The sequence below is a fragment of the Barbus barbus genome (genome assembly GCF_936440315.1).
Source record: "Barbus barbus genome assembly, chromosome: 31".
NCBI lineage: Eukaryota > Metazoa > Chordata > Actinopteri > Cypriniformes > Cyprinidae > Barbus > Barbus barbus.
In genome coordinates this window covers 7,593,006-7,611,062 of record NC_136759.1, presented here as the reverse complement: position 1 = coordinate 7,611,062, position 18,057 = coordinate 7,593,006, and the positions used below count along the sequence as shown (strand labels likewise).

The following is an 18,057-nucleotide window of genomic DNA, read 5'->3' as shown; positions in this document are numbered from 1 at the left end:
ATTACACGGTGCCCGTCTCTCCTCAGTGCCCCTGGGAGATCGGTCTGCCAACCTTGCCAGTGTTCCAGGGCGCAGCGGTCTCCAGCGAGCGCTTCTCTCAGTTACTTCCGCCCGGAAACGTAGCGGAACTGAGAAGCTCGCCACCCCTTCGGGGGTCTCCTGCCGGTGTGCCGTTCCAGGACACCGAGCTAGCCGCTCTGGGTACACCAGAAGCCAGTCTCGAGAGACTGGTTCCCTTAGTAGACTATTTGGCTACTCCCAAATGTGTCTCCATGGGTGCTGCATACTGTAGAGAGAGGCTACAGAATCCAGTTTGGTTCTCCTCCGCCTCAATTCAACGGGGTGAATCCCACTCAGGTAGGCCCTGAGCAGGCTCTGGTAATGGAACGAGAAGTAGAGTACTCTCTTGAGGAAGGAGGCCATCGAGGTGGTCCCTCCTCACGAAAGAGAGTCCGGGTTCTACAGCCGGTACCTCATAGTTCCCAAGAAGGATGGAGGATTGCGTCCCATTTTAGATCTGCATCAGTTGAACCGCTCAGTCAGACCGAAGTTCAAGATAAAAGTGTGCTTTCTCCATTACAGAGGACCACTTATCTGGGCGTGGTGTGGGATTCGACCACGATGCAGGCACATCTGTCCCCTGCTCGTAACGAGTCGATCCTCACAGTCAAGAGAGTGAAAGAAGGCCAGTCACTCACTGTCAAGCAGCTTCAGAGACTGCTGGGTCTGAGGGCAGCTGCGTCCAACATGATACCTTATGGCCTTACGAAGAAACAAATCCTGACTTGGATTTTGTCAGGATTCTCAAAATAGTTGAATATAGCATATATGGTATTACATATCAAGCTACATTTTTTAAATAATGCTAAATTGACATTCTTTTTGATTGTGTTGAGGTTACAGCTTACTGGAATGAACTGTGTCCCTTGTGAAGGTACTTTTTTGTTTTCGAGTTTAGCAGCTGCATCCTCTCCAGTAAGGGGAAAGTATACTGCAGGCACTGTGGGACGTCTGACAGAACATCATGTCAGAAGTCTCTTTCCCTTAATTGTATCTGAGTGTGTGAGTGTGTGCATGTGTGTGGCGCTAATCAAGTCATGTTCACCACGTGTAACATCCTCAAAGGAAATGAGTGGCTGGTAATGAAGACCCGTTAACATGGCAGGATGAGTGTTTGTAAATGAGTGTTTATAAATAGAGCAAAAATGGTTTTTGCCAATAAAACTCTTATCGGTATATCTTTTACAAATAATACTATTTCAGTCTTTCTGTATTAAAATTTCATGTTTAGTTCAACGTTACTTGCAGTTTCTGTTTTTTTTTTAAAATCCTGCACCAATTTTTTTTTCAGCGTACTTTGAACAAAGATGCACAATCTAATTTTTGCAATCATTCAATGATTAATTTAGTAAATTATTTTATTTGAAGCAACGTAAAAACATGCAGGACATGACAATTGTAATATTATAAAAAGAAAAATGGGTAAAAATTTGACAAGGTCTATTAGTTAATGCATTAATTATCAATGTTAGTAAACATTAACTAACATTGAGCAAAACATTTGCTACTATATTTATTAATCTTTGTTAGTCAGTAATACAACTGTTCAATGTTTTTTTAATGTTAGCTCAGGTCAGTTATATAACATTAAAAACCACAACTTTTGATTTTTATAGTCATTAAAAAAAGAAGTATTTTTCATTGTTAATTCATATTTATTGATATAGTTACTGTAAATAATCTAAGCAATAAATAATTTCTTTAATTACTCAAATTAATACATTTTATTATTAATATCATAACGATATGCCACTTATTTAATTACTAGAATTAATATAATACAACAAACAATAAATAAATAAAACACATTAGATCAATTGGTATTGGACAAAAATAAACTGATTTAGATGTTGTATCAAGTAAAATGTTAACAAGTTTCATTAAGTCTAAAAACATAATTTTCTAATATCTGTAGTGTCACATTTCTGTATTAACAGAAGAGAATTACTGCCTAACTAATTCAATCTTTTCTTAGTCACATATAGGCCCTTGATAAACTAATTCTCGTGAGATGCAGTGAAGCCAAAAAAGTCTACTTCCTTTAGTGTTATCAGATGAGAGACGAGATGAGAATGCAAACTGGAAGTCATGCAGTCGTGAAGATTATTTACATGGCAGATCATTTACAAATAGAGTCTTTATTTACACAGGCCATGTGACCAAATAGCAATGGACAGGATTTTCTCCCTGTAGCAAGGCAATTTTAGATAACTTGACCTAAAGTGCTGATGCAATTTAACATTCTGATATGAATCCATGTAGGTTGCACTGACCTTAGATCAGCATTTAGGGCAAGCGTGTATCCGACAGAGCAAGATTCCTGTTATCCATGTGATCGCTGTTTATTCTTCACTGAAAGAGTTGCTGATAACAGTGTTGTTCAGGACACCTCTGATTTCCTCAGAAGGAAGCACCTGCACCCTGTGGAAAAAAGGTTTTGCAACAGCACACAGAAAATCACAACAGTGCCCTCGTCACCGAGTCCCCCAAAGGACTCTTGGATTTTGTTTGCACAGGCAAGCGAGCTCAAGTAGCTCACAGCTCCAGAGGTGAGAACAGCAGTCTGTTCCTCAGGGCTGGAAAAGACCTGCAAACAGCTGCGCTTTAGAAAGTGAGAGAGAAAACATTGGTGTTCTTCAACTGAGTGGTCTAGTTAGAAGGTAAACATGATATACCCTTTGAGAATAGTATGCAGAACAAAGATACGCTGCACTTTTGGCTTGGATGACTGAGTTCCTGCCTTTCCTGTTGCTAATGAAGACATCTTTATACACACTCTACATAAGGTAGACAACGTGTTTGTGATTTTATACAGATATCTCCATTTAAGATTTTATGATAAAGCTAAATTATTCATGCAAAAATAAAATTCTGTCAGTTATTCACTCTCATGTCATTCATGCCATGATTTCTGGAGAATATCTAATGTTTTGCCAATGTAATGAAAGTGAACGGGGACTGGGGCTGTGAAACTCCAACATAACAACAACAACAACAACAACAACAACAAAAAATTCAGAAAAGGACTTTAGACATATGACTCTGTATTTCTCTAAGTCTTCTTAAGCTACTTCAGAAAATTTCTGGGGAAAAAAAAATCACAGTGATTTAAATAGAGACAATACCATTCAAAAGTTTTCCATCCATAAGATTAATTTTAAAAAAATAAATTAATGCACAAACTTATTAAAACAGTGAAGACATTTGTTACAAAAGGTTTTTGTTTCTAAATTTTTTATTAATTAAAAAATACTGAAAAAAATGTGACGGTTTCTACAAAAATATTTAGCAGCACAACTGTTTTCAAGGTTGATAATCTTTTTTTTTTTTCAAATCAGCATATTAGAATGTGACACTGAAGGCTGAAAATTCAGCTTTGCCATAGCAGGAATAAATTACATTTTAAAATATATGAAAATAGAAAACATATAAAACAATATTTTAAATTGTAATAATATTTCATAGTATTACGGTTTTTACTGTATTTTAATCGAATAAATGCAACCCTGAAAAAAGACTTACTTCTAAAACATTAAAATCTTATTGACCCCAAACTACTGAGTGTGTATGTAAATATATACACGTATATTTATGTATATACACACACATATACATACATACATACATACATACAGGGGTGCCATAAGGGGGGGGGGGGTGTAGGACGATTCTAAGGGCCTGTTGGTGGGGGCCCGAACGGGAAACGTGATTTCTACCGAGGGGAACGCTAGAGCCCTGCATTTCGGTCCCGGCCCCGACTTTTTTACACCTCTAGGGCCGGGCTTCGGGCCAATTTTCATGTCATGGTTCAGACGCGGGCCGGGCCTCGGGCCTGTTTTAGGCTTTCCCTTATTTTTATATTTTAGACATCCATCAAATAGTGATGAAAAAATTGCCGCGCTGGTGGAAGCAACACGAGACCGTGCCGCGACTGTGAAGAGCGACTCGATGTTTAGAGTCCCGCAGCAGCGTAGATGAAGAGTTCTGCCTTCAAATGCACGCAATAGGCTGAACCTTGCTGCAAAGCCCCAGCAAAAGTAATTACCATGAATGTGTTGAGGGTCTCGGTTTTCCTGCACAATTGGGCTGTTTTGAAAATACATTGGCGGGAAGAATGACAGAGCCATGGTTAGCGTTTTTTTGGGCTACTTTTATAATGTACCGCTGCCGCCCAAAGTATACACGTGATCGCAAAAGGAAGTTATTACAGACACTCAATGGTGGTTTAAAGTGAGTTCTGAGTAAAAGTGTACTATTAATCTCATAAATTGTCTTATGTAGCATGATGCTAATGTTAGCTCTAATGCACCTGCAGAACAGGTCCAATTCTTCTTCATAATGCATTTTTATCATAATACTTCATGTAAGGTCGCAAGAAAATGTTTTGTTGCATTTATTTAGAAATACTTTTGATAATAGTTGGGTAAATGTGTACTGGGACTGAAGCGATGTGGCTTGATAAACGTTTTATTGTCAGTATAAAGGCTGACAATGGCTGAATTAAAACAAAAGAATAATAAGGATTATGTCTCATACCTGGGTGTGAAAGATATGAATATAGGTGTGAAAGGTTCTGTTTCCTTAAACTAGTTGGTAATGCATTCCTTTATTTCAACACATTTACAGGTAAATCCTAGTATTTTAAATGTGCGATTAATCATGATTGTTTTCTTCACCAGGGAAAGAATTCTTCGGTCATCCACCACAGTTGTTTTCCGTGGTCTTCCGGGTCTTTTGGTGTTGCTGAGCTCACCGGTGCGTTCCTTCTTTTTAAGAACGTTCCAAACAGTTGTTTTGGCCACGCCTAATGTTTTTGCTATCTCTCTGATGGGTTTGTTTTGTTTTTTCAGCCTAATGATGGCTTGCTTCACTGATAGTGACAGCTCTTTGGATCTCATCTTGACAGTTGACAGCAACAGATTCCAAATGCAAATAGCACACTTGAAATGAACTCTGGACCTTTTATCTGCTCATTGTAATTGGGATAATGAGAGAGTAACACACACCTGGCCATGGAACAGCTGAGAAGCCAATTGTCCCATTACTTTTGGTCCCTTAACAAGTGGGTGGCACATATGCAAACTGTTGTAATTCCTACACCGTTCACCTGATTTGGATGTAAATACCCTCAAATTAAAGCTGACAGTCTGTAGTTAAAGCACATCTTGTTAGTTTAATTTGAAATACATTGTGGTGGTGTATAGAGCCAAAAATGTTAGAATTGTGTCGATGTCCCAATATTTATGGACCTGACTGTATATACATATATATTTATATACACACATACATATACACACACAGTATACGCAGTAAACACAGCATATATACATACATCCATGTATGTATGTATGTATGTATGTATATGTTCTGTGTATACTGTGTGTGTGTGCAAGAAGAGCTTATCAGTCTGTTAAAGTGACAAGAGAACAGTCTTTTTATCAGACCATCCGAAGAGGTAGGTAGAGATATATATATATATATATATATATATATATATATATATATATATATATATATATATATATATATATATATATACACACACAGTATATATAACAGTAAAGATGGAATAGTATTGGGTGATTCAACACACAGATGTTTTACCAGCTAAGAAGTTCAGCACTTTTAGAGTTTCATCTCTCTATCTGATGTGAGCAGAAGTACTGGAACAGTTGCCTCACAGGTCTTTCTAAGTGATCAGCTGTGTCCTGTTGCATTAATTCTTCAGATATTAAAAGCAGAGAATGTGTTGTATCAGTTATATCCATTACTTCTGTATTCTGAATCTTGCATTCGATGATGATGACACACAAATCAGGATGAAGATGAGGGCGCTGACTTTGAGAGAAAAGTAAGCAATTTTGATGCTAAAAGAAAAGAGGAAGTCAATTAGAGCTCTAGCAAAAACACAGGGCATGGAGAAATCAAGAGTTTGGAAAACACCAGCGACACCAGCAACCAACAACTACCTGATCGGCTGAGAAAACAACAGTAGTTGATGACAGACAAATCAAAAGCTGTGAAAATGAATCCTAAAAGACGTGTCTGTAAAATCACCAACAGCTTCCAGAAAGCTGGGGTGATGCTCTGACAATCTACTGTCCTCAGGAGACTTTGGCACAGAATTACAGATGCTACACAGCAAGATGCAAACCTCTGACCAGCACCAAAAATAGAAAGGCAAGATTAGAGTTTGCTCTAATGGCGGTCTCTGGAACAGGCTCTCTCAACTTTACTGATGACTTAATGTATGATGACAGTAGCAGAATGAATTTGGAAGGGTACAAAACCATCTTTTCTACCAATATTCAAGAAAATGCCACCAGATTCATTGGGAAGTGCTTCATATTGCATCAGGACAATGACCCAAAACACCCTGCCAGTTCAGTCAAGGAATTTATAAGGGCAAAGAAATGGAAAGTCTTAGATTGCCCAAATCAATCTCCAGATTTAAATCTGATTGAACATGAATTTGACCAGCTGAAGAGGAGAGTAAAGGCAGAAACTCCCCAAAACAAGCAACAATAGGAATTGGCTGCATTAAAGTCTGGGAAAAGTATTTCAAAGGATCAGACCAAGAGTCTGGTGATGTCTATCGGTCACAGACTCACTGCTGTGATTGTGCGCAAGGGATCTGCAACTAAATAATAGCTTTTAATCTTTTATTTCTGCCTTATGTTCAACTGTCCCAATACTTATGCTCACATCAATGAGTGAGATGAACTCTAAAAGTGCTGTTCTTTTTATTTGGTAAAACATATATGTGTTGAAACGGCTAATAATAAAATGTGACACTCTGTAGTTGTGTCTCATATTCATCTTTTAATCATATTTGCAAATGTCTTGACTCCACAGCCAACAGAGCAATTTTGTCTTTACTGTTCCAATACTTATGGAGGGCACCGTATGTATGTATGCATACACATACATATAGAAACTAATAAATAACTAATTTGTAATTTGTAGTTTGTGATTGGACAGACTGGTAAACATGGGGTGGGATCACATCATGACATTCCCTTGAAAATTATCTCAGATGAAGAGATTGTACAGGCATCCAGAACCCTTTGATACACATACCTGTGGACTATTTTGGCACTATGCTGCGTGAAATAATTTTGTTGTATTAAAAGCTGATTGTGTAGGTGTCAACATGTTTCTGCTTGCATGCTGACTCATTCTTAGGTAAATTTCTATTGCAATATATTGTAAATTACTTGGTATTGCTGAGATTTGTCGAGACCTGTCTACTGAGCAGTCTTATTAACCAACAGAAGAAAATGATCAGTTTATGAGTTCTTCTGTACTTTAAAAACATTGCCACATTGTGGAAGTAAGGCTAGGTTCCCATGCCATTCCTTTGATAACATGCTTATTTTTTTTAACTGAACTTTTGACTTCTTTTGAACTAAAGGTCCATAAATATACTTTATTTTTAGAGACTGTCACTTATCAGCTAAACAAATTTTAGCAAACATTCTACATAAACAGCGAGGAGGAAAAAGAGGGGGGAATACACGCCACAAAAAGCACATTCCTCTAAAGAATAAAACTAGTCTGACTAGACCGAGTTGTTCTTTTACTCACAGGAGGCTCTGTTTGCTCAGCTATTCTTTCCTTAATGCGCACAAATACTTTCCTCATACAACTTTAATTCATCATTTAAATGCTTCTCAGCAATTATGTGGCATGACAGAGTAAGTAACTCACAGTCAAGAATCTATTATTATCTAGAAACAAAGACATATGCAGCAGAGGTGTACACTAAACAACTATTGCAAAGAAAAACTTCCTTAACTTCAAATATGGAAACACTGGAAACACTACACTTGCTGAGTGAGACATTTAAGAGTATGGATATTTCATGTTGTAAATGTTTATGATATGAAAAGAGACTGACGCTGTCAAGCTCACACACACACACAAAAACAAATTAATAAAAATAAAACTGTGTGCTATAAATTGTCTTCTTAAGCCATATGATTAGTTATTTACTGAAAACCTTGCTCTTCATTGCAGCATTTATTCATGAATACTGTATAAGCAATACTTGGGGTCGGTAGGATATGTTTTTTTAAAGTAGCTATTTATTTTTGTTGCCATGTAAGGTGCCATCTAAGGCTGTCTTCATGATGAATCATAACATGAATTTCAAATAAATGCTGTTCTTTTAAACTTTCTATTCATCAAAAAAAAAAAAGCCACACAACTGTTTACAACATTGATTATAACTAGAAATGTTTCAGCAAATCAGCATATTAGGATGATTTCTGAAGGATCATGTGACAATAAAAATCAGCTTTGCCATCACAGGAATAAATTGCATTTTTAAATATACATTAAATATATATTAAAACAGTAATCAGTCATTTTAAATTGTAATAATACTTTGCTGTCCCATGTTTATATCTAATACATGCAGCCAGGTTTAGCATAAGCTTTCAAAAACAAAAGAATCTTACTGACCCCAAATTTTGTAGTTTCTAGCCAAATAATTATTTTCAAGCATTAATATATATCGCTTGAGGGGAAAAAATGTGTATTCTCACATTAAAATTCACAAGATTTTTTTTTCTTCTAATGGATAATGTTCATGACTTTCAGAGGACCGGAAATCACAATTTAAAAAACTTTTCCTTGACCGTGGGAACTTAGTCACCAATGATTCTTTGAGACAAGCACCAGCTAGTTTCTCAATGCAGTAATTTATCGCTGAGGCTGGATCAGACATGGCTGGACCAACAAGCATCAAGATGAATACAGTCCTTATGACAACTAAAGCCATAGGGATTATACGCAATCAGTATTTACCACGCTAAACACGCTTAAGATCTTTGCAGTGATCACATTATCTGTGGCAGCACACTGATACAAACCAGAGTTCTGTGGTTACAGAACACAAAGTTTACTTGGTTCTAAAAGACCAAAACATTACTTATTTAGCCCATAAAATCTCCTAATCTAATAATGCTTGTCAGAATGAACACTTGACGAGATCTAATAAGAGTGCAGCACCCGTTTGAACCCACTGAGAAATTATTTTTCATACAAAAGGACAGAGGAAAAACAGCTAGACCCCCATCTACCCCGACCTCATCCCTCATGCTGGAATGAGATGAGAGCAGAGCTGAACGAAAGCAGTCTGCCAACACACTGTCATCAGATACAGACGGGGGGGAGTGAGGGGAGCCTTCATGGAGAGCCAGGTCGCTACACCTCTCTATTCCCACACAATCTCATAGACTGCACTGCAGGGTTTCTGAGATAAACTGAACACAACAAGCTCATAGTTTTCCTTGAAACAATGTCTAAAACTGATTTCAACCCGTTAAAAGCAACAAAAAGCATTGTGAATTTCTAGAAAACTGCCATGCATCAAAACAAAAAAGACTCCCTCTTTCTGTTTACAAGCAGTGGTTCAGAGAAAAGAAAAAAGGGCATTCACATAATCTACTCCTTTTTCTCTCTAAACAAAAGGTTGCAGAAAAATAGATTTAACATAAATCTGCACTATAGACCTAGTATGGAAGCTTGTTTCTGCCATGGGATAAAAATAAATAAAGGTAATTATAACTTCTCTCATAGTTTTACATTTTTCATCTCACAATTCTGATGCTTTCCTTGACATTCTGAGAAAAAAATTCAGAATAGTTCCGTATAATCTTATAGATTTAGAATTACAAGACAAACTCAAAATTGCAACATATAAATGCAGAATTGCAAGATTAGACTCGCAATTCTGATCAGGCTGGTTTTCTCCCAGTCTGACCAGCCAAGAATGTGGCCAAAAGCCCCACATGTCGTTCCAAACCCGTAAGACCTTTGTTCATCTTCGGAACACAAATATTTCTGATAAAATCGGAGAGCTCTCTGACCCTCCGTAGACTGCAATGCAACTGCAATGTTCCCAGGTAAAATAGTCCATGTCAAATCAGTGGTTCAACCGTAATTTTACGAAGCTACGAGAACACTTTTTGTGAGCAAAGAAAACAATTTATTCAACGATTCTTCTTTTGGAGAGTATCCCAGAATGTAATCTACGTAATCAGCTTTGTTTACGTTTTCTTTGCACACAAAAAGTATTCTTGTAGCTTTGTAAAATTACGGTTGAACCACTGCTGTGACATGAGGGTGAGTAATTAAATGACAGAATTTTCATTTTTGAGTGAACTAACCCTTTAAGTGTTATTGAAGTGTACAGAAGTGTTTTTAGGGCCACTTTACAGGGGAACCAACAGGTTTCCAAATCCTGCAGGTGTGATACTGACATGTGGTTCAGTATCAGTCTAGCGAAAGTGTGGGAAACTGCACTGCAGATTTTTTCCAGTCTGTCATCATCCCAGCTCAGCATTACTGACATCAATGGAAGAGGGAGGTAAGAGTCCCAGTCGCTCTGGATTTACGAGGCAGGACTGGAATTTAGAGGACCATGTGATACACAGCAGATAAATCCTACAAATCCCTTCCAGTTGAGCTCTTTCAGTGTTTCTGATGCCTGCAAAGGTGGATACATCATAGGTGAAGGGTCATTTCTAATCTGATAACAACAGACAGTGGGGCCTCAAGTCTTGTAATGTACGATACAGAGGCATTTGCTTTTTTATTCTCTAAGTATTACTGAACCAAAGAAAAATGTGGTGGTACAAGGCTCCAAGTACTGTTTTTAAAGGGATGTGTTAAAGGAACAGTTCACCCAAAAATTAAAAAAAAAATCAATATATTCCTCACCAACATGTATGAGTTAGCCTACTTCTTTCTGTGAAACATGAATGTGTGAAAAATGAACTGGGTATGAATCATTAAACCTCCAAAAGTGACACAAAGCACCATAAAAGTAGCATAACAGCAATCCATATAACTTGTGCTGTACATTATGTTTTCTAATGGCTTGTAATTAGGAATGCACCAATACTGAAATTCTCCACCATACTAATATGGCAATAATAATAATTACTGTAACAGTTAAATCTATATTAAAATTGTCAACAAAAACTAAAATCAATGTAGGCATCACAACATTATAAATGTACAGCATGAAAAATGGATATTCCCATTACATTTAACTGTTATTACATTTGTGTTTTTAAAACTGAACTTGAAGTGAGCATTAAATGACTGCAATTATAATCTAAATGTAAAACTAAAGAGCATGCGCAATTAAATATCCAATACAAGTTAAAAAATCTTGACTGATAACTGATATGATACTAATATCGTGCGTCCCTATATACAATAGCTTTGTGTAAAAAAGAATGAAATTCAAGTCATTATTCAGGGAACAACATGAACATAAAATAATGTAAATAGGTTTTCATTCACATTTAATTGTTGGGTAAACTATTTCTTTAACATGATACCTGGCCATAAAATGACATAATATTTGGCAGACGTATGTGTTAAAGTACTGTATTACATGATGTGACAATTTAGAATAAACAAACCATTTTATTGCAAATAAACAATCTAAATAAAACCTCCAAAAAGAATCACCTATCAGTGTGATAAAAAATCTTTATATTAAGATGATATATTTCTAAGTCTATGACAGATAGTAAACAACCAGAGAAGTAAACAATGAGAAAGTAAACAACTAAAGTGCTTGTTGGTTCTAACCAACTCTGGGCACATAAAAATTAAAATTTGCAACTATCAGCTTGCATTGTCCTTTTTTTCCTCCTTTTATATAATACATTTACTATCTTTTCTTTTTTTGCTGTTTGAGCATCTTTCTTCGTTTTAGGATCATGTCATGAAGTCTTTCAAGTCCCTCTTTGAGACCATCACCAATGATAGCGCAAGTGGGCTGCAGGTGCCACGGTGTAGAGGGTCCCAGTTCATTGAGTGCCAGCATGGTCTCTATCTGTGGCAGTGACAAAGCCTGTCTCAAGTCCTGCTTGTTAGCAATAATCAACACAGGCACTCCTTGATTTTCAGAGGAGCGGGCGATTTTGTAAAGCTCAGTCTTCGCCTCTTCCATTCTCTCCGTGTCCAGAGAGTCCACAACAAACATGATGCCATCAGTGCCACGTGTGAAGGACTTCCAAAGAGGGCGCAGTTTCTCCTGTCCACCAACGTCCCAAAAGTGAAACGTCACTGTTTGTGAGTCCCCAACAGCTACTTTGACTTTCTCTGCATTGAAACCTTTGGTGGGGACAGTGTTGACAAACTCATTGAACTGCAGACGGTACAGGACCGTCGTTTTGCCTGCAAAGTCCAGACCCAGAATAGTGATGTGAAGAGAATTACAGAACGGGAGACTGGAGAGAAAGTTGGGTTGGTCTGATATTCCGTTCCCCATTTCCCTCACGAGTATGAGAACGATATGAGTTTAGGATGCTGTTCCATAGGTCTGAAACCCCAGATGCACATCCAGTGCTTGCCTAAAAGTTCACACATAGAAATATGGTGTTTTTAAATGGCTTTTGAAAGAGCTAATACAATTTGCATGGCTGCAAAATCACAATTAATTATTTGTTTGGGTCCATTTTAAAAACTTACCATTTTACATGCAAAAAAAAAAATTTATACTTTCTAGTAAAGTGTGTTATTTTTAAAAACCTCTCTGATAGATTACGATTGTTAATCATACTAATGGCATAGACCATCAATAGTTACAGCTTTTAAAGGGTTAGTTCACCCCAAAATGAAAATTCTGTCATTAATTACTCACCCTCATGTCGTTCCAAACCCGTAAGACCTTCGTTCATCTTCGGAACACAAATTAAGATATTTTTGATGAAATCTGACCCTTCATAGACAGCAACGCAACTGAAATGTTCCCAGGTCCAGAAACGTAGTAAATACATCGGTAAAACTGTCCATGTGACATCAGTAGCTCAACTTCAGTTTTGTGCCGCTACGAGAATACTTTTTTTTGCGCAAAGAAAACAAAAATAACAATCTACTCAACCATTCTTCTCTCCCGAGTTACGTCTTCTGCCATTTTAGAGAGCATCACAACGCATATGCACGCTTTCTCCGAAGCGTAAACAACGCTTATTACGCCGCTTTCGTTCATGCGCACACTTCCCCTTCTTGGGTACTCTCCAAAATGGCGGAAAACGTAACTCGGGGGAGAAGAATGGTTGAGTAAATTATGTTATCTTTGCACAAAAAAAAGTATTCTCGTAGCGTCGCTAAAAAACTGAAGTTAAGCTACTGATGTCACATGGACAGTTTTACCGATGTATTTACTACGTTTCTGGACCTGGGAACATTTCAGTTGCATTGCTGTCTATGGAGGGTCAGATAGCTCTCCGATTTCATCAAAAATATCTTAATTTGTGTTCCGAAGATGAATAAAGGTCTTATGTGTTTGGAACGACATGAGGGTGAGTAATTAATGACAGAATTTTCATTTTTGGGGTGAACTAACCTTTTAAGTTCAACTTATCGATCTACTAGATAAAGAATGGACTACCAGCTGGTGGGGCTGAGACTAACAAGACAGATCTTGATCAAACTGGTTAGAGCTGGAAAACCACTAGTTTAGCTACAATGCTCCAAAAACCAGCCTGACCACCTTAAGCTCTTATGACATCGCTTTCCAGTAGTAACCAAATTCCAACTTTTACCATTTTTGATTGCAAAATAAAGACATTTGTAATATTTAAATTATTATTTTTTTTTACTTTTTTATATTTTGTCCCACTCTATCTGAAAGGAAGTTAAAAGCCTAAACGTGTACATTAAAATTAATAAACATTATTTATATATATATATATATATTTACAATATATTTAGGAGAATACAGGAAAAACTCAAAGTCTCAGAATATATTATACTATATTACGACTCAAAACGAAATATGGCATTCACCCCAACTACAAATTTCTAGAAAGTGCGCATAAAGAATATAAAAACTATATTAATATGAATGTGAGTCAGGAACAAACCGCATATCTCTATGGTGCAATATTTCCAAGAAACCAGATAAACAGGGTGGTTTAACAATAAAAGTTTCCCTAGAAGTCACTCCCGTCCACCTGTCGAATCGAAACTTTTCTGAATTAACCCAAAGTCCACGTAGACCTCCTATTTCTCCAACCTAAACAGTAACTATATCCGCATATGACTAAAATATCAACTTAATCGATGTGACAGCAGCTCTAAAGAAAACCTGTGGACGTTTAAAGCGAATGAACCGCAGTCGCGCTTTGAGCCAACAGGAATGAATCATGACGCGCTGACAAAACTTGTTTTTACCAAAAATAAAGAGGAGCATATATTCCTTATTGTTAGTTCAAATGTTTAAAACTAACCTCTTACCACAGTCGCCCAGTTAGTTCACCGTCCAGACTCATTCATTGAAGCTGTGCGTGCTCTGCGTGCTACTCGAGCGTCTACTCTGCACGCGCACGCACGCCGCAGCTCATTTGTTTACCTTTAAAATGATTGGTCAACGGAGGTCACGCGCCCATAATGAATGCAAAGAGATACAAAATAAGAAATCTACAAAATTGCTGCAATCGTTGCCTATATTTAGCTTAATTTTCTCTATAAATGTTTTTTTTAATGTAATTACTTATTCAAACATTTTGTTTGAAAAGTAGCGTATATAAATAGGCCTAGGCTATGTATTTCTTTTAATGCAGTGCTAACATTTATTTTGCGTATGTAATACAAAAAAACAACAACTTCTTTCTCTATTTGTAACATTTATCTATCAAAAAAAGAAAGCTAAAAAGGAAAACGAAGACAAGGAGAAAAAATAAGATGTTTATAATAATGTGGGGTTTTCCATTAAACAACAGCACTCATTAGACAAAGCAGAAAATTGATGTTTAAACTAACTTTATCTGCACACTACAACAAAAAATACTTTCTTTTGTCTTAAAACAGATTCATTTCCTCCAAGAGTTGGTCAGCTTTTCTTCAACTCGGTCCATTAAGGCACTATATACTCCTCTTCTGCGGCGATGTCTCTATAATACAGGAAGTAAAATGTTTCCAAGATTATTAATAATCTGTCTGTTCAAGGGTAGAAGATAAATATGAGTGTTCATTTGTGCTCACTGTATAAGACGCAGATTTTGGAGGCCATGGCATCTTTGGTTGTATGAGCCTTGGGTCCCATTTAAGCTCTGCTGGTTTGAAAGTGTCTATTTTGCTTACTGTGTCTTTGCGAGAAGGGTTCAGGTCAGGATGGCTGTCGTTGACTATGAAGACATGCAAAGCTTTATCAGTAGCCTAATACATGTACGGTTCCTGCGTGATTTCAAAGCCATGAGGTATCTGACCTTTGCTCTATATAATGGATTTTATGACTGTTAGATAAACACAACAAGATTGATTATAGTGGGAAAACAAGGGCAATCACATGCAACGCAATTTATACCAATGTTGAAAAACCATTCTGATTTCTCTCTGTTTTCAGACATGATGTCTTAATGCTAGTAAATTTACCTGCTTTTAGGCACTGAGACTTTAGGATCAAGCAGCCAGGATCCTTTTCTAAAAAAGTCACCATTTCCGGCATTCCCTCAGCACACTGCAATTGAATAAGGAGTGTTTAAATGTCTTATAAAGACTGTCATCTAGTGTGGATGTAGTGCAATGCAGATAAAGTGAGCCATAATCTTAGTAGAGTCTTACAGGTCTGAAGTTATGAGGTTTTGGATCTTTGTACAGCCCCACTGGATACATCCCTGCTCTCACAAACAGCAGTTTTGACTCTAGTGCGTCTGGTGGTTTGTAGAATGTGATAAATGGTCGTGCTTTACATCCTTTTTGCTCAAGTCCAGGAGTAACATCATTAATCTTTTCCAAAATAAAAGATTTTCCTTCCACACCATTGTTTGATTTAACCAGATGAATGTTTTTGCTCTTGATCCGAGGCAAACCTGAAGATCTGTACAGTTTTGGGGTGAAGTCGGGGGCTTTTATGTTCCATGGATCAACTGGAACTACTGGGTGTGGTGGGATGAGTCCACAACTCCTGCTTGAGATCAAGTTCTGACTCACAGAAAAGAGCAGCTTTCTTCTGAGGTCAACAGACATGGGTGTTTCCAAAGGCTCAGGAAGATTCATTGTGAATCAGCCACATCTTTATGCTCAGAGCAATAATCTGAGACCAAACCATAAACAAGTTGTAAATAAAACAAAGATTACTGGAGTACAACTTGCAAGAAAATAGCCTTTCAATCTCATTTGTGTCCACTTCACATTTATTTCACATTCAATTCAGTGTGTTACTTGCATATTCTTTGTACTTTGAGATATTTAAAAGCAATTTCTGAGTGAAAATTGTCATTACACCATTTTTTTCAGTGATATGTTGTATAAAATTGTTAGATAATCTTTTCATTAGCATAAATTCCATTTCATCTTAATGAAGAGTCTATATAAATGCATATTGCATATGCAAAAGGCGCAAGATTTAGGTGATAGAAATGTAATTATATACCATTATTTTAATAATAAGACATAATACAACATCAAGAATGAATGAATGAGTGAATGAATAAATAAATTGAGCAAGACTTATTTCTATCAGCCTTACAGTACATTTCAAAGGAAACAATTCCTAAAATCACTTAAAATCACTTACCTTTCAGAGTGGCTGATGACAAAGTAGACAGTAAAGAGTTCAAATTGCTGTGTTTGATAAAAAAAAAAATTGAAGACAGCTCAGCATGGAGCATGGATACAACAAGGTTGCCAGGCAGCAAGAGTTTCAAGTTCTCATTCAGAGACTGCCTGTGGACAGAGCACAGTGGGGACATTGTTGAGGAAACAAAGAGACGTCTTAGCAACCATCAAACTATGAATTAAAGTTAGTTTAAGTATGAGACTTTGTGGAACATTTTATATCAAGAAATACCTATCTTCAGACATATATTCAGTTATAAATTACTTAATTACAAATAATCTTCACCATAATGTGTGGGGGACAAATGGCAGGTTATAGGCTATTTATTCTTTCTAATGATTTTAGCAAATGCAACAAATAGGATATATTCATATTTTGTTTCTTTCATGCTCATTTTAGCTTTCTGAATGAAATTACTCCTGTTTAAATGTTAAATATTTTGCAAGTTGCTTTTGTGTTTTATAAGTTGATGCAAAAGTTCAAATTGTGCTTTCAAATCAAAACCAGCAGAGGTCAGCAAACAACTCATTTAAAGAGACCGAGCCTGCGTCCCAATGTGCATACTATCCATCCTAAATTCTATGTGATATTAGTCATTTTCAATACTATTTAGTGCAGATAGGGTGGATAGTTTGCACATTGCACGGCAACTCTCTCGATTTTCCGTTTTGTAATCAAAACTAATCCTCTTAAGCATCTACAAAACCTTAGTATCACATAGTTTATACAACGGTAAAGCAATAACTAATTGAGATAAAGCATACTTTTGTAGCCTATAATGTTCTGTAATAAATGTAGCAGTCACTGGAAAGCAATAATTTGCTGTCATTTTTATTTTTGCATCTTAAGATCGAGGTTGGGGATGGGAATAGATGAAGAAAACAGATAAAGCTAACATACTGTGAATACATTACGAGCATATAAAATTTCACTAACAGACCAGAAAAAGGTTTCTAAAAGATTAAGCGCTTATAATAATAAAAAGCCTTCAAATCTGTACCATTAGAGTGGAGGGTATTGACTTGACCTTGACTATGATTTCGACTACATACTCTATAAACTTTGCATGACAGTTCCAGAACAGAAGAAAAGAGCCGAGAGAACCAAACTCAAGACTGAAAGTGGCGGAACCGGTAGGTCAAAGGTCACAGCTGAGATTTATGGGGTCATGTTTTAAAAGAGCAAAAGCTCTCAACACAAACTGTCCATTGCACATTGTCAGACGTCCAGCTGGAAGGACAGTCAGGTTGGTCAATCCTTTATAAACAGCTGATTGGTCTAATAAGAAAATGTTGAACAATGGAAAAGTCAATTTTAGCTTAAAGAGCAAGAGCACCCTTGTAAAAGTTTACAATTCACACTCTTCTTAGTTCTGTCATATACAAAAAAAAGCACAAATCATCAAT

General features: G+C 36.8%; 2 protein-coding genes across 3 annotated transcripts; both read right to left on the bottom strand.

Moving 5' to 3' along the window:
- Positions 1-10,632: 10,632 nt before the first annotated feature.
- On the bottom strand, positions 10,633-14,419 carry LOC306851481 (ADP-ribosylation factor-like protein 4A). Of its 2 annotated transcripts, none has more exons than XM_079387754.1 (2): positions 14,322-14,419; positions 10,633-12,440 (listed from the first exon to the last, which is right to left on the bottom strand). In XM_079387754.1, exon 2 carries the CDS (start codon positions 12,356-12,358, stop codon positions 11,756-11,758), a length of 603 nt encoding a protein of 200 aa, XP_079243880.1. In that variant the 5' UTR covers positions 12,359-12,440; positions 14,322-14,419; the 3' UTR covers positions 10,633-11,755. The 2 variants fall into 2 exon arrangements, with proteins under 2 accessions (XP_079243880.1, XP_079243881.1); XM_079387755.1 differs by having other exon boundaries at positions 10,636-12,440; positions 14,329-14,419.
- A 484-nt stretch (positions 14,420-14,903) lies between these two features.
- Positions 14,904-16,089, bottom strand: cUnh7orf78 (chromosome Un C7orf78 homolog; the record flags this gene model as incomplete). Its single annotated transcript, XM_079388371.1, has 4 exons — positions 14,904-14,984; positions 15,076-15,218; positions 15,466-15,550; positions 15,655-16,089. 4 exons carry the CDS (start codon positions 16,087-16,089, stop codon positions 14,904-14,906), a joined length of 744 nt encoding a protein of 247 aa, XP_079244497.1.
- Positions 16,090-18,057: the final 1,968 nt, after the last annotated feature.

Coding starts and splice junctions, on each gene's coding strand:
- LOC306851481 (XM_079387754.1), bottom strand. CDS start 12,358: ATGGGGAACGGAATATCAGACCAACCCAACTTTCTCTCCAGTCTCCCG.